A 17,143-nucleotide genomic window follows, 5' to 3' on the forward strand; every position below is an offset into this window, starting at 1 on the left:
TAAATCATGCAGGGAAAACTGGGTATCTACATGCAAAAGATTAAAGTTGGACCTTTACTTTACACTATACACAAAAATTAACTCAAAATGGATTAAAGACTTAAATGTAAGATCTGAAACTATAAAATTCCTAGAAAAAAACTCCATAGCATTGGTCTTGGAAATGATTTATTGGATATGACACCAGAAGCACAGACAATAAAGATATCATACTAAGTGAGACTGCCAAAAATCTTCTATAAAGCAAAGGAAACAATCAACAAAGTGAAAAGGCAACATTCAGAACAGGAGAAAAATTTGCAAGCCATATATGTTACAGGAGTTCATATCCAAAATATATAAAGAAGTCCTACAGTTCAATAGCAAAAAAGATAAACAACCCGATTTAAAAATGGGCAAGGGACCTGAAGAGACATTTCTCCAAAGAAGATATACAAATGACCAACAGATATGTGAAAAAATGCTCAACATTACCAATTACCATGAAAATGCAAACCAAAACCAAAATGAGATATCATCTTCTACCTCATAAGATGGCCATTATATTTAAAAACAAAACAATAACAATTAAAAACTAAAAACCAAAAAAGAGCAGTGTTTGCAAGGATGAAAAGTTGGAATCCCTGAGCACTTTTGGTGGGAATGCAAAATGAAGCACCTACTATGGAAAAAGAGTACAGAACTTCTTTAAAAAATTAAAAATTGAACTAACATGATCCAGCAATTCCACTTCTAGGAATTTATCCAAAATAATGGAAAGAAGGGTCTTAAAAGATATCTGCAATTACATGTTCACTACAGAATTATTCACAATAGCCAAGAGGTGGAAACAACCTGTCCATCAACAGATGAATGAATAAAGAAAATGTACATATACATATAAAAGGAGGAAATCCCATAATATACTACAATACAGATAAACCTTGAGGATATCATACTAAGTGAAATAAGCCAGACACAGAAGGACAAATAATATATGATTTCATTTATATGAGGCATTTAAAGTAATTAAACTTAGAGAAACAGAAAGTAGAATGATCACTGTCAGAGGCTACCCAATGGGGAAAATGGAAAGTTGTTCAGTGGATATGTTTCAGTTATGTAAGATGAAAAAGTTCTATAGATCTGCTATACAACAATGTGTATATAGTTCACAAAACTATCCTGGATACTTAAAATTTTGTTAAGAACATAGATCTCATGTTACGTAGTTTTTTTTTAACCACAATTTTTTAACGGAAAATACAGGAGAATACTTGGGAACACAGGGAGAAATGGCTGGAATAAGAGAGGAATCTAGGCAGAAGAAGAAACAAGTACATAGGTGCTGAGCCTATTAAAAAAAAACCTGAGTAAGTCCATTACAACTAAGACATAGTGAGCTATAAGGAGAGTGATAGTAGATAAAAACTATAAATGTAGCAGGGACTTATAGCCATGTTAAAAGATTTGAATTTTTAAAAACAATGGAAAGTTTCTAAATGGCTGTAAGTAAAGGATAACAATCTGATTCATGTTTAGGAATGATAATATTTTTAACAGCCTTGCTTTTCTCTGTAATAAATTAATAAAATTAGGAAAAAATCTCCTCAAAAAAGGAAAAAAGACAAAATTTCAGAAATACATGGTATTTAGATTTATGGTAAAACTATGTTAAAATAGAAATTAATATAATTCCTGGTTCTACAATGAATATGGTTAAAAAATCTAAACTAAATATGAGTTCAATATAGCTTCTCTACAAATGGCAGGCCTACACTTCAATTTTCCTTTGAAAGAATAGTACTGAAGTATTTATCCAGTTGGCAGAGAGGAGTGATAAAACATGTCTTAATATTTCTCTCATAGTATAAAATAGGGGTGTCGAACTCAATCAGAGAAGGGGCCAAAATCTAAAATCCAGCCTAAATTGCGGGCCGAATGGTTTACTGAACAGTCATAAACTGACAATGTCATAAACTGACAGCGGAGTGCAGTGATGACAGCGCGGTGCGGGCCACATTGCAAGGCCTGGCGGGCTGGATTTGGCCCGCGGGCCTTGTGTTTGACACATGTGGTATAAAAAGTAAACTCCAGCTATAAAGTCCTATATGCAATGTACCTAACAACTATGGCATTTAAGCCCCTATGTTTGATTTGCATTTGTGCTAAAACAGCATCATATACCATTCTTTCCCATCCCATTCCATTCGCTTTTTTTTTCCTTGTTGGCAGTAAACTCAAAAAAAAAAAAAAAAAAAACATAAACTGAATATTTACCTAATGAACTATTAATTTATGAAGGCTTTGTGACAGGGAAAACCTTACCAACAGTACAGCTGTCTTCAAGTACCACATCAACATTTCTGTCTCTATATTCAACCCTGAAGTCCAGCATCCGAGGTTGTCTTTCTACAATTTGCCTAATTGGCAGTACAGGTCGAAATGCCGAGGAGGAAGAGGGAGCAGGAGCTGGAGCTGGGTGACTTGCTGGATCAAATGCAGGTCCTGATATAGTTTCACTTCCATAGTCACTGAAATATTAACATTTAAAAAGGGATTAACATCAACCAAATCATTATGGATTACCACTAAGAACCTGTTCCATACGTTTTCTATTCTTCCTATCAAATTTACCTACCTATACATCCACACCTAACCTTAAGTTCTACTTTCTCCACAAAATCTTTCCAAATAACTATAGACCACATTATTATCTGTCCCATCCTTGTTTTTCTATGTCTAACAGCAATATCATATATAGCATTTAAATTTAGATTTTTGCCTTACATTGTTATGATGTTGGTAAAACATTATTTTAAACTCTGTGAATTAAGAACAGTATCTTTACTCACACTCAAACAATGAATCATTATTTGATTGGTTAACTCTACTTTTCACAAAAACTATTTTAAAACTTCATCTTCCTTAACCTTCCATTCTTTCCATCTGACTCGTTAGTCATAAAATGTATATTTTTCCTACTTTGCAGAGAAAACAGATGCCATCAAGAGCAAATTCCCTTAGCTTTTTTATATCACATCGATAAACTAGCCCACATATGCATACTCTTTCTCTCTTCTTATAAAATAGAGAAGATATCGTTCTATCTATGCAAAATCTGAAACCATCTTCTCATTAGCTTTATATTATGGATTATTATCCCTTCCTTTCCAGGATCTTCAACATCTCCTTACCTTAGATTCTTCTAAAAAAAAAAAAAAAAAAAAAAAACATTTAAATATGTTCCAGTATTTCCCTTCTTAAAAAATAAAAATAAAATTCTGGTTCTAAGAAAATCCTTATACAATATTTGTAAAGGATTAAATCAGATAATGTGCATGAAAAACTTAGCACAATGCCTGGTACCTAGTAAGGTCTCAAACTCAGTATTATCCAAAGTTGTAACTCATTGATGATACTTCTCCAATATTCCTCATATCAGCTCCCCAAGCTAGAAACCTCTTGACATTATCTTTGACCCCTTCTTCTCTCTCAACTCCCACATCTAAATAGTCCTTTCAATGTTACCTCTAAAATATCTTTTAGATCAGTCATCCATCCTTCCCCTCTGAAGCTGTCACCCTACTCTAAGTCACAATCACTTTTTATATTAATTAATATAAAACTGTCCTAACTAATCTCCCCTGCTTTTCACTCCATATCACCACTAGACTTTAAAGACAGAAAATCTCTTCGTATCATTTTCTTCAACACTCCCTCTGCTCTTCACTAAATAATTAAAGTGGCATACAAGGTCCTGTATGATCTGAACCTATCTACCTTCCCAGTCTCATCTTGTGTTATACTATCTCCGTCTCTCTACACTACTAGCTACTAACAGCCTTTCATTTCTTCTGTCTAACCTTGATTGTGTTTCATTGGCATAAACAGATTATTCTTTCCTTCCCATCCCCAAATTCCATGTTTTTTCTAGCTAATTGTATTTATCCTTCATATCACACATTGAATGTTTATCAATTAAGAACATATTTTACTATCTCAGACTAATTCAAATTCCTAACCACTATCAAAAGCTATGTATTTAGTTGTATAATTAATCATTTGACATTTAAATTCCCACTAGAGCCGAAACTGGTTTGTCTCAGTGGAAAGAGCATCAGTCTGTGGACTGAAAGGTCCCAGGTTCGATACCGGTCAAGGGCATGTACCTTGGTTGCGGGCACATCCCCAGAAGGGGGTGTGCAAGAGGCAGCTGATCGATGACTCTCTCTCATTGATGTTTCTGACTCTCTATCCCTCTCTCTTACTCTCTGTAAAAAATCAATAAAATATATATTTTTAAAAATCCCCACTAGAATGTAAGCTCCACAAAGGTGAAGCTGACATTAGTGTTGTATCCTTTGCCCTGTGCTCAAGATTTTATATATAGAAGGTACTCAAATATTTGACAAAATAATGAGGAATAACAATCAAAGAATTCGGTTTTTCTCTGACTTAATTTATTATATACTGTCACAAGGGAACATATGTTTTGTTTCCATTGGAACATTATTATCACAACCAGAACTACAAACTAAAACGTTTTTCTTCTCACCCAGAATTTAAGGAAAAGCAATAAGCTGGATACCAGAATAGGAACAACCAAAAGAATGACCAAAACATGCCAAGTTAGGTACTGTTCATACAATTAAGCAGAAGAAAATATTTATATTTAATTCACAATAGTGCTTTAATCAGTGTTTACCAAATTATAGATTACATAACTGATTTAATGAATGGTGATAATGTCTATTAAAGAATATAACAGGATAGGATAGGGTAGGATAGGGTAGGATAGGGTAGGGTAGGGTAAAATAGAATAGGATAGGATAGGATAGGATACGATACGATACGATACGATATGATGGAATAGAAATTACAAGGATGTATCATTTAGCACCAAATATTGTTTCATAAAACTTTTTATTCTGATACATATTTACACATGTATATTTTAGATTCCAAGTATTCCTCATGGTAGGTCATAGTCCAAAAGTCTGAAAGTGACTAACTTGGACCTCACCAGATTCAGATACTATAGTAATCATTGTTCCACAGACAAAAATCTATCTTTTCTCCCAGTTGTTAGATTCAAGGAATGTAAACTTGGAAGGAAGATATGGGAACAGAGAAAATTTCCAAAGCAAGAAAGAATGTCACTATTGGAATCCAAAATGAGCTCCTATATATAACTAAAATCTATGCAGTTATGATACTTCATCTCTCTAAATTTTGTCACAACTTCTCAGAAATTAAAAAAACAGCTAAAGTTAGTAGGCTGTCAATGACTTGTTTCTTAACTCCAAATTCACCTTTCTATAGTCTATTCTGTGATGCTGGAGATAGGATTCTGCAAAATTATATACAGGGTGGAGAAAAAGTAGGTTTACAGTGGTGAGTATGCAAAACACAGTTTATTCTTGTACTATTATTTCTTAACTATTGTAATATTTTCCATACAAATAACTGTAAGCCTACTTTTGCCCCACCCTTTATTTCCCTTTGGCATATTCTTTCCTGACAGATTCTGCCAATAAGGAACACTAAATACTAGTAAAGATTAGTAAGTAGGAAGAGTGGAGGAACAACTTCCTTCTTCCTATTGCATGTATTTCAATCTGTTTACCCCTCTGCTTCGTCTCCTGCTTTTTCAGCACTCTTATAACCAACTTCTTGGCATCTCTTCAGAGATACCAATAGTAGCTGGGCAGTATGCACTGCAGAGATCAAATCCTGGGCGCCAAGGATTCCCTCTGTGCTTCAAAATTCTGTTAATCCCTTCTTTCTAAGACGGTAACTTCCTGAAGCACTTATTATATCCAGGTTATACTTCAATTTAACTTTTATTGGTCTTTTAGTCTTGTATACCTATTTAACCAATACTTCATTAAAATCCTTCTGTTGAAATACCCTAGTGTGGTTTCTCTTTCTTGCTAATGGAGGTGTCCCAGGAAACATAGGATTCAGGAATTGGCTTGTGACCTTGACCTTCAATGCATTGCTGAACACCCTGCCAATGGAAAGTGGAATACCATGACAGGCACGATAACTGATTAAATTATCACTTATAGTGAACTAGAGGCCCATTGCATGAAATTCATGCATGGGGAGGGGTGTCTGTCCCTCAGGCCAGCCTGCACCCTCTCCAATCTGGAACATCCCTCTTACAATCCAGGAATGCTGGCTCCCAACCACTCGCCTGCCTGAGTGCCCCTAACCGCTTCTGCCTGCCAGCCTGATCACTCCCTAACCACTCCTCTGCCAGTCTAATTGACGCCTAACTGCTCCCCTGCCAGCCTGGTCACCCCCAACTGCCCTCCTCTGCTGGCCTGGTCACTCCTAACTGTCCTCTCCTGAAGGCCTGGTCGACCCCAAATGCCCTCCCCTGCAGGCCTGGTTTCCCCCAACTGCCATTCCTGCAGGCCTGGTCCCCCCCAATGCCCTCCCCTGCAGGCCTGGTTGCCCCCACCTGCCCTCCTCTGCTGGCCCAGTCACCTCTAACTTAAGGTGACCAGATAGTCCCACTTTTGGCGGGACAGTCCTGATTTCTAACAATTTTTCCCGCATTCCTCGGCCTAAATGTCCCGATTTTTTGAAAGATTGGAAAGATTCTTTCCAAAAATTGGGACTTTATTAAAATGCCGCGGGACGCGGGAAAAATTGTTAGAAATCAGGACTGTCCTGCCAAAAGCAGGTCGATCTGATCACCTTACCCTAACTGCCCTCCCCTGCCAGCCATCTTGTGTCCACATGGGGACGACCATCTTTGACCACATGGGGGTGGCCATCTTGTGTGTTGGAGTGATGGTTAATTTGCATATTACCTCCTTATTATATAGGATTAAGATCACATGCCTTTGAAACAAGTGCCTAATGAGAACAAATGATGATTTGACTCAAACATTATGGTGGTAATAATGACAACAAGGATTGTGGGCTGGCTGCTTCTGACTCTAATGAAGAAGCTACAGAAGAAAATGGCATATTTAGAGGTTTTAACTTTCAATTCAAGTCATGATAAGAAAGTTACAGAGCTTCTGAAGTGGCACTTTAAAAAGTTTCTGCCCTAGCAAGTTTGGCTCAGTGGAAAGGTCCCGGGTTTGATTCTGGTCAAGGGCATATACTTTGGTGGCAGGGTCAGGCCCCACCCCAATCAGGGTTGGGGCACATGTGGGAGGCAACCAATTGATGTGTCTCTCTCACACTGATGTTTCTCTCTGTGTGTCTCTCCCTGCCTCTTCCACTCTGTCTAAAACTCAATGGAAAAATATCATCAGGTAAGGATTAACAAAACAAACAAAAAAGTTTCTTATTTCTGTAATCACAGGTATGCTCCTGCTGAGAATTAGACCCAAATTTTAATTTTGCAGCTTGCATAATTATAATGAAAGTTGAGTATACAATTTTTAAGTCTCTTTTGTGTAAGTTAAGGCACTGTTTTGGATGGAGAGGGACCCTAAGATATGAAATGGGGATACCTGAGTGGACTCAAATGGTTAGAATATTGAATCCCTGGAGTCTCTATGAATTTCTTTTGTAAGCAGAAATAGCTTCTCCTCCCATGACTGAAAACGTTAGACCACCTCTTGACTGAAAACTGTCAATACCCTTAACTGCGACACTTGTCTTGAAATGGATACCTACTCTCAAAACCCACCACCACCATTCCTATTACCTCCAAAATCAGATATAGGCATGCAAAAAATAAAATAAAATAAAAATGTCTTAACTGAAAGAAAACCTATATCCAAAAATAATTATAAGATTTTTCATAAATTACATCTACAAAAATCTAGGGATTAGGTATGAAAATTAATTTGAAGTGCATCTGGAATGGGCCAAATAACATGTTTGCTTAAGCAGCTTCAAGTACCTTTAACAGTTTGCTTATTCAATGGGTAAAACTTAAGTCCCAAAGGAGTCTCCATTGAATAAGGATGAAATGCCCAAACTTGCCTGACAAAATGTAGAAGAAATCCAGATGCTTAGAAAATGCAAATGCTCAAGTAGATTTATATATATAACCTGATTATAGACACATCCTCCTACCATATTGTCAATGAGATCCCAGAGGACATTGAAGTAAAATATTGAAAAATACATTAGTAAGGGAATCTGCATTCTTGGAAAACCCTGGCTATCTTCTCTGGGTTTGGAATGACATGGCACCACTGAAAAAGACTCCCTAGTGAGCGTGATAAGATCTCAGAATGCAGAAATCAAATGGCAAAATTTAATAAGAAAAAGATGTTAGTTAATGGATAGTAAAGACAAAAAGAGGCAATCATGAAATTTAACCTGCAGAGATCCTTAGTAGTGATCAAATGAAATGGCATTTCTAAAGAACAAAATTAAAAATCAGTCTACTAAAATGTTACTTGATCTATATACAGTAGAAACCCTAGATCTCACTTTCTAAATCTTAACTTCCCTAACCACAATGGAAAGTTATAGTCACTCCCAGTTTCCAAACTCAAGTTGGTTCAGACATTAAGTCCCTGGTGCTCCCGAAGACAATGCAACAGAATCACATGTATGTATTGTAAATTTTCCTCCAAGACTTCCCCTCAGGGATCTACAGCCATTTACAAGGGTCTCTGTGTCCTGATTAAAAAAAAAAAAAAAAAAAAAAAAAACTAGATCTTCAGGGAATTACTAGATGCTAATTCTACATTGATTCTAATTCCTGGGGATATAAATTGAAGTTTATGATGGTAAATGAAATTTGGGCCCAAATCCACCCACAATGTGTTCAATCTGTCAACCTACCCTGTAGTTTTTCACTTAGAGCTTGAATGTATAAATGAAAGAGATACTCTTGCCCTAGCCGGCTTGGCTCAGTGGAAAGAGCTTCAGCCTGTGGACTCAAGGATCCCAGGTTCCATTCCAGTCAAGGGCACATTCCCAGGTTGTGGGCTCGGTCTCCAGTAGGGGGCGTGCAGGAGGCAGCCAATCAATGACTCCCTCATCATTGATGTTTCTATCTCTCTCTTGCTCTCCCTTCCTCTCTGAAATCAATAAAAAAAAATATATTTTAGCCTGGACTGGTTTGGCTCAGTGGATAGAGCGTCGGCCTGTGGACTAAAAGGTCCCGGGTTTGATTCCGGTCAAGGGCATGTACCTTGGTTGCGGGCACATCCCCAGTAGGGGGTGTGCAAGAGGCAGCTGATCGATGATTCTCATCGATGTTTCTAACTCTCTATCCCTCTCTCTTCCTCTCTGTGAAAAATCAATAAAATATATTTAAAAAAATAATAATATAATATTTTAAAAAGGAAGGAAGGAAGGAAGTTAGGAAGGAAGGCTCACTCAATAACTGGTAGACATCCCATATAGGCTTCCAGAAATCCATGAAGATAGGGTTATTACATAGGGAGAGACAACAGGAAGTAAATAATCTTGCATATACTTTGTTTTTCTCCATAAAACTTGCAAACATTATGACAAGCATTTGCTCCACTCAGCAGAATGAAAGTCCATATATCTTCATTGACTTTTTTGAAGATTATGCTAACTCTCCTGCTCTTTGTCATAATAATCTAGTCTGGAGAGATCTTAATCATCTGTAGATTGGTCCTGAAGAGCAGAACTATAAAGTACATTATTTGGATGTTTGGCAAGACACATGCAGGCTAGAGAATAGAAGATACATACCACAAAAATGTAAGGACCTGCCTTGTGAAGGTCTGTGGTCCAATGGTCAAAAGCATGTCAGGGTAAAAGACTGGTTGTATATTGCACTACTCATCGATGTACATATAACTAGAGTTCCAGTGCATGAAAACTCATGCACTGGGGGAAGGGGGGTCCCTCAGCCCGGCCTGCCCCCTCTCACAGTCTGGGAGCCCTCAGGGGCAGGAGGCAACCTGGCAATCAGGGGAAGGCGATGCCCCATCACACCTCTGCTGCTGCCACTGCTGGCAGTGCAAGCCTCACCCTGAGCCTCGGGTGGCCCTGGGCAGCTAGGCAGGCACCATCTGAGGCTTTCCTGCACCTCGGGCCAGCCCTGGGCAGCTGGGGGGCTGAGGAGACTGAGAAACTCCACAGACAGGCACTCGGAACAGCCGGGCCTGCCTGTGAGCGGGCCGGGACTTGCCATGTGCCTGCTGCCCCGGCAGGGTGGAGGGGACTGGGCGCTGCCATATTGTAGCTGTGGGTGCCGCCATCTTTGAGGGCAGGGCAGTCAATTAGCATATTCCCTCATTGGCTGTGGGCAGCTGCCATCTTTGAGGGCAGGGCAGACAATCAGCATATTCCCTCCTTATTGGCTGTGGGCGCTGCCATCTTAGGAACCATGTGAGGGTCAATTAGAATATTCCCTCTTTATTAGATAGTACAACTAAGTTAATTTAGAAAAAAATATTTGGAATGAGAAAGGGGAAAATGGTTGAAAAAATAGGCTGCTAAAGCATTACAGCACCAATCAAAGAGAGTAGTAAAAGAAAAGCCTCCAAGTGCCACAGGATGACCATTTCATTTAGAAGGAAAAAGATCCTTTGGCACATATCCACATTGATAGTTAATGAGTTGGCTAGCTGATCAAGACTTGAATAGAATAAAAGGAAAGTCTAGGAAAGAATATGAAAATGGATCTTTTAGAATGGATACAAAAGGTTAATACATATGTTTCCAAGGTGAATGTTTATAGGCTATCCACTGAAAAAGGGGCTCTCAATATGAATGAGATGACATTGTTTTGTTTATATCAGTCAACTTTTTCCCCTTACTATTCCAGGTCTGCTCAGCATATTTATGTCCATGTGCCATGCTAACAAAAAAGGAGATTAGGCATAGGTATAACATCAACTTCCCATCACTAAGTCAGAATCTGGCTAGGGAAAATGACTGCCTAAAATGAAAACAAAACTACAAATAAGGAACCATTTCTCAGGAATCTGGTAATGGATCATTTCTAGCATGGAGGAGGCAATCTGTTCTCACTTAAAATGAGTTTTATGGATATTGAAATTGACTTCCCTCGCAGCAATGCTTCTGCCAGCAGCACCAATCATCTATACTAATAAAAGGGTAATATCAAATTAGTCAGGACGCCCGCACAGCAGGCTGTGTGGGGCGACCAGGCCAGCAAAGGGGTTAATGCGGGACAACCAAACAACTGAACAGTAGGCAGCATGGGGCAACCAGGCAGGCAGAGGGGGGCAGTGAGGGGTGACCAGGCCAGCAGGGTGGGGGCATGAGGGGCAACCAAGCTGGGGGGGGGGGGCAATTAGGGGTAAATAGGCCAGCAGGCAGAGCCAGTTAGGGATGATTAGGCTGGCGGGGGTAGGGGCATTCAGGGGTAATCAGGCAGGCAGGCAGGTGAGCAGTTAGGATCCAGCAGTCCTGGAATGTGAGAGGGTTGTCCGACTGCCGATTTAGGCCCGATCCCCAGGATCGGGCCTAAACCGGCAGTCGGACATCCCCTAAGAGGTTCCAGATTGGAGAGGGTGCAGGTTGGGCTGAGGGGACCACCCCTATACATGAATTTCATGCACCAGACTTTTGCTTAAGTAGTTCAGAGATCATAGTTCCCAGGTATGTAATGTTTTCACAGTTCTCCCACTGAATTAGAATTTAAGAATGTCCCCTGGCCACTTTGTACTCACATGCTACTGAATCAACTAGCAAAGGAGGAAGAAAGTACTAGCTGGAATGACTGGTCCTAATTACCAAAAAAAAAAAAATAGGTTGCTACTACAGAATGGACTATTTTCTGTGGCATGTCCAATAATAAGTGTTAATGGAAAACTATAACCTTTTTTTAAAACACAGGGCCACTGAGGATTCTAATTCTTCAAGAATGAATGTTTGAGATGTCCCATCAGGTAAAGAATCTTGAGTATTTGAGATGCTGGCAGAGGAAATATAGAATAAATAGTGGAAGAAGAAACTGGTAAATATCTACCATAGCCTTATGACCAGTAACAGAAGGGCTATAGAAGCATGTGTGTGTGTGTGTGCGCGTGCGCGCGCACACACACACACACACACACACACACTTCTCTTCTTACAGTTTGCATCACACTAGAAGTGACAGCACCATAATAATGGCATCTGGTTTTGTTCCAGCATCAGCCACTGGTGTTAGCTTCTAACTTCATTCAATACTTAAAAAAAAAAAAAAGGCTTTTGCATCCTGTCAGATGTACAAGTATCAGCTAAGGAGGAATTCTTTCTCATTCTGGGCCCAAATTCCTAGGGCCCTTCCTCTGAAATTCAAAGTTCTATTAACCTGAACTTCTCCCAATCTGTTTCCTTTTTCCCACCAGTACTAGGAGAGACTCTGTGACCTTCAGTAGTTATCAGGGGTCTCTCCCAGGCAGACCTGCCCTGGAGGAGGCCTCCTGGAGTGGGTGCCTTGGACTCCACACAGTCCTGACTCTATCACCTTTCTCACAGAATGCTGCAACTGCAAGTCTACTCTAGCCCTAGGCTCCCATCCTTGGTGATCAGCAGAACCCACCTCCAACTAGCCCTGGTGGTCCCGGTGTTTCCTGCAGTCATTATATCTGGATTGTATTGGTATCCCCTTTTTGTTCTTTCAACCTGCTCCATATCTGTGTAACTGGTTTCCTATATGAAATTCCCTCTGAAATTCCTAGTATGCTTTTTTTTTCTCTTTACCAAACCCTAACTTTAGGAAATAACATTCCTAATCAGAGAAGGCCATTGGGTGTGGTTGTCAGCCACAAAAAGGTTTTTTTTTTTAAGTTATCACTTGAGAAATTTGCTTACTGGCTATAATTACTCCATTTCAGAACCTAGAAAAGATAGTGAATTTAACTAGAGTTTTTCACTAGCAATCAAAAAAACTGAAAGGAAAAGAGAGAGACTATTAGTTCATGAATGAACCCATCAGTTTTCACTAATGTTCAAAGACATCCAAATAGTGCAAGGGCATCCAAAATTGTTGACCCCAAAAAAGTATTTTTCATTATAAGTTGAAGACTACCATCCTTTAATTTGACCTTCTCAATATTCTTTTCTAATTAATCAAGAATTTAAAATGTAAACTGCAACTTAAAATAAATTTAAAATTTTTTTAAATAATTTTTAAAAGGACACTGATTAGTAAGGGAAAATCTATAGAGAAATCTATTTTAGACCTAAACTTCAACTAAAGGAGTATTTTTATCCTTACTCAACTTTCCTCTACAACCCACACAGGTCCTTGGAAGGCAGTGAACAGCAGCAAAGTAAACAGGAACTCTGCACTTGTTTATTTCAATTTTTAAAAGCACATCTCATGGTAAAATCTCTAGGTTCAAAAAAATACATATTTAAAAGATAAACTTGTCTTCAGAAAAGAATCTAATATTTTAAATGGGCATCAGAGAAGGCAATAAATAGAAACTAATCAGCCAAAATGGATGTTTTCTAAATCAGAAAACATTGACATTTATATATTCTGAAAGCATAATGGTCAAGGTTTGAAAACAAGTCCTGTCTTCTCTAGGTTTTCTCAATGAATTAAACAATGGACAAAAATATATACAGTACACCTGTCTGGGTAATAAAATAAATATGAACTGATAAGTACCATCCATGAGTAAAATTAAACTATTAACTCATAAAATTTTAGAAAACATATAATAGGCTCTCTTTTAGAAATTACTTGTAATTCATTAGCACTTCTTTCTAACAATAACTATCTCTAAAAATAATTTGTAAAGAGACTTTGGACAATATGCTAAATATGTAAAATATTATACCAAGATGTAATAGCTATATATGTACTCACTAGGTGTTTATGACTAAATGAATGATTTACATTTGTGACTGCATAAGTTATACACTTTATAAATATGTTTTATTAGCAACATATTGTCTAGTGAAATAAGCCTTTAGAGGGTGAGGCAGAAGACTTGCTTATATTCCTGACTCCATCAACATCAGGCTGTATCATCTGGACAAGGTCACTTCATGCCTTATTCTTTCTACCTGTAAAATGAGGGATAATAATCTGCCTTTACTTGCTTACAACTAAAATAATAACTGTAAAAACAAAGCTGTGGGAGAAAGGTGTTATATACACGTATTAAATTTCAACTTTTTTACCCAATGTAAAAAAAATCAACACAGAAGTTGTGACATGACTGGCTTACTGACCTTAACGAGGACAATGTGATATAAAAGAAAGATTATGGCTTTTAAAAGATAACAATCCAGACTTCACTACCTACTACACTTGTGACCTTGAATGAGTCTATGTACACCCTCTAACCTTGAGTTTCCTCATCTATGCTACATGAATGCATTTATCTCTTAACGTTTGTAATGGGTATTAAATAAGAAAAAAATATGTCAATTATCTAGCACAATAAGTTAAACATTTAGAAAAAGATTTTTTTTAATGTTGTTGCCCAGACGGGTTGGCTTAGTGGTAGAGCATCGACCTATGAACCAGGAGGTCACTATTCGATTCCCAGTCAGGGCACATACCAGGGTTATGGGCTCATTCCCTAGTGTGAGGTGTACAGGAAGCAGCTGATCAATGATTTTCTCTCATCATTGATGTTTTTTATCTCTCTCTCCTTCTCCCTTCCTCTCTGAAATCAATAAAAAAATATATTTTTTTAAAAAGTTGTTCCTTTGCCCGTAAACTTTATGAATACATTAAAAACCATATTCCCACTTTTAAATTCACACAAATATCTGATTTCAAAAAAAAATTTATAAAGCAGAGGGATTGGGCTCTTCTCCCTCCAAACATAATTCTTTCTTTTGTTTGTTTAAAACTATTTTTAGTAACTCTCTGTTAATGTATAAACTGACAAATTAAGAGTCACTTATATTCACAGACTACATTCAACTTTACTATAAATATCAAACATACGATACAAATATCCTAACTGCCAACATATACCATTCCTAGCACTGTGTCTTCCACTTTCAGTATTAAACCTATGAGTAAGTGCAAAGAGCCCTCTTTCATTTCCCATACAGAATAATTTTCAGTTATATTGAATCCACAGTGGTTTCAAAGCTGAAGAAGAAAAGATAGTAGGAAGGAAAATAGTTGAAAACTGTTAACTAGACACAACTGACTTTCTTCTGTAATTAATTCCTTTCATTTTACAAGCAAACAAAAACAACCCACCCATTCTGATAAACGTTATACCCCAAATATCATAGTAACCAATTATATAGTAATCAATTCACTTATAAATCTCTAGTTACAAAATATGTTAAGCAAAAAGTATCACCGGCAACAAAGGAGATGTGATATTTCCAGGGATAAGGGAATTTCTGTAGTTTGTTCATCCATAGCAAATACCATTAAATGTAAGATATATCCAGTATGAACTCAGAACCGAGCAGCTGAATCCACAAGGGCTTAGCAAGCAAAAATTTTGGCACAAAAAAACAAAATAATATTTACTCAAGAATAAAACTGGAGCATATTTTGCAGTCTAAAACTTTCTAAACCAAGAAGAAAAAAAGGTCATGAAGGAGGCTCCTATAATCATCTGGTTTGCTTTCTAGACAAGGTTAGGATAAAATGCTTTTGAAGCAAAAGGAAAAAAAAAAGATCAAACAAAAAATTAAGCACAGGCTTTAGAAATGAGCTATGTTTACTCTGGATGAAACTCTTGACAGTTTTTAAAAACGGGTAAAGGATAGGTCCATTTATCCTTACTTTTACCTAAAAACCATTAATCAAAAGGTAATACAGGTATCAAACAGAATTTTGCTTCCTCTCTAAATATACACAGTTTCCTAAAGTACAGTACATTTTGCTGCTCCTTGTGAATTTTTTTATGTTTTTGCAACAGCACTTTTCTTCCTCTCCAAAACAGCCTCTTTTCTAGGCTGCTGTTTCAGTTTGCCTCATCTGCACTTCGCAGATCACGCTTCAGTGCCTTAGAAATCCCAGCCACCAAAATTCAAGCCAAAGTCTGAATTGAGAAAAGGGAGGAGGGGATGTCAAGCAATTAAACTACATTTGGAAGGGAGAATGGTTTTACCTCCTATGACTTTATAGAGCGCTCTTTTAATCCAAAACTAGAGAGTCTCCAATTTTAAGAAGAGAAAAGTTATGAGTGTATTTTTACTTAAGAAGTTATTTTGTAGCAATTATAGATCTCTTGGCATCTTCTTCCAATGTTACCTTCTGGCACTGACACAAAACCACGAAGGCCATTCCACGTGTCAGTACTGGATTCTTCAGGTAAAGAGGTTCAGTTCTCTGGGAAGTTCATTTTTAGGACTTACTGAAATTATGGCAAGTTATTATGTACTTATTTTAGAAACCAAAAGAAAGAAAGGAAAGAATGTAGTGAAGTTGGAGATAAAGCCTGTAGAGGTAGATGAAAACCATGCTCTGACACTATTGAACCATGTATTGTTTTCTGATTTGGTTCCTTCATCTAATAATTAGACAATGATCTTGAAAAGCTTTCTTAAAAATAAAATAAAACCACCTTTAAAAATATCACACAACATTATATGGTTGAAAGTTGAGACTTTAGCAAATATAACTAACAAAAAAATATTTGAAAGAATAGTAACTATATTAAAATGAACTTATACACCAAAGGTCAAATGCTCTACCAAAAAGTGAGACCAAAAAATTAACAAATACTCTTTTTTGCTTTGCTAAATTCCCATCTTACCTTTAAACACTTTATAACATACCTTTGTAGAATGCCATTTTCCTGGGGTATTACACCATTGATAGCTGCCTGCAAACAGAAAACAGAGACGATCATTTAAAGAAACAAAAAATTGTTCACAGGTAGGTCGCAGAGGGGTGGTGAACATTGTAAGAGAAATAAGTATATTTTGAAAAGTCTAAACAAAATACTAATCGTTTCCTTAATGATACAAAATATTATCTATGAATTTGTTTCTCTATTTCTCTATAATAAAACCTTATTTTAGACAAATTTTAAAGCATATGTTTGGTATAATAATACCCCCAAATTTTGAGTTAAAAAAAAAAGCTTAATTCCACACATTCAAGTAATACACCAACAAAACCAATGCTTAAGGGAGTCAAAAAAAAGGTAACTCAGTACCTTTATGTAATTTTTTAAATACTATTTTCTTCCTCAGGGTGAAAAGAACAAGATATAAAATCACAAATGAAAAGCTCCAATAAGAATTTTTAAAATTAGCTCAGAAATTAATTCATTCTTTCATGTTATAATCATTTTTT

General features: G+C 37.2%; 1 protein-coding gene across 1 annotated transcript in view; it reads right to left on the reverse strand.

Annotated features, from left to right (window-relative positions):
- FAF1 (Fas associated factor 1) overlaps positions 1-17,143 on the reverse strand; it is a 292,045-nt gene that overhangs the window by 228,418 nt on the left and 46,484 nt on the right. The window contains exons 3-4 of the mRNA XM_084872908.1: positions 16,621-16,667; positions 2,308-2,513 (exon numbers count right to left, since the gene is read on the reverse strand). Coding sequence (XP_084729034.1) covers positions 2,308-2,513; positions 16,621-16,667 — 253 coding nt within the window. The remainder of the gene's footprint in view (positions 1-2,307; positions 2,514-16,620; positions 16,668-17,143) is intronic.

The sequence above is a fragment of the Pipistrellus hanaki genome, assembly GCF_964339955.1.
Source record: "Pipistrellus hanaki genome assembly, chromosome: 2".
NCBI lineage: Eukaryota > Metazoa > Chordata > Mammalia > Chiroptera > Vespertilionidae > Pipistrellus > Pipistrellus hanaki.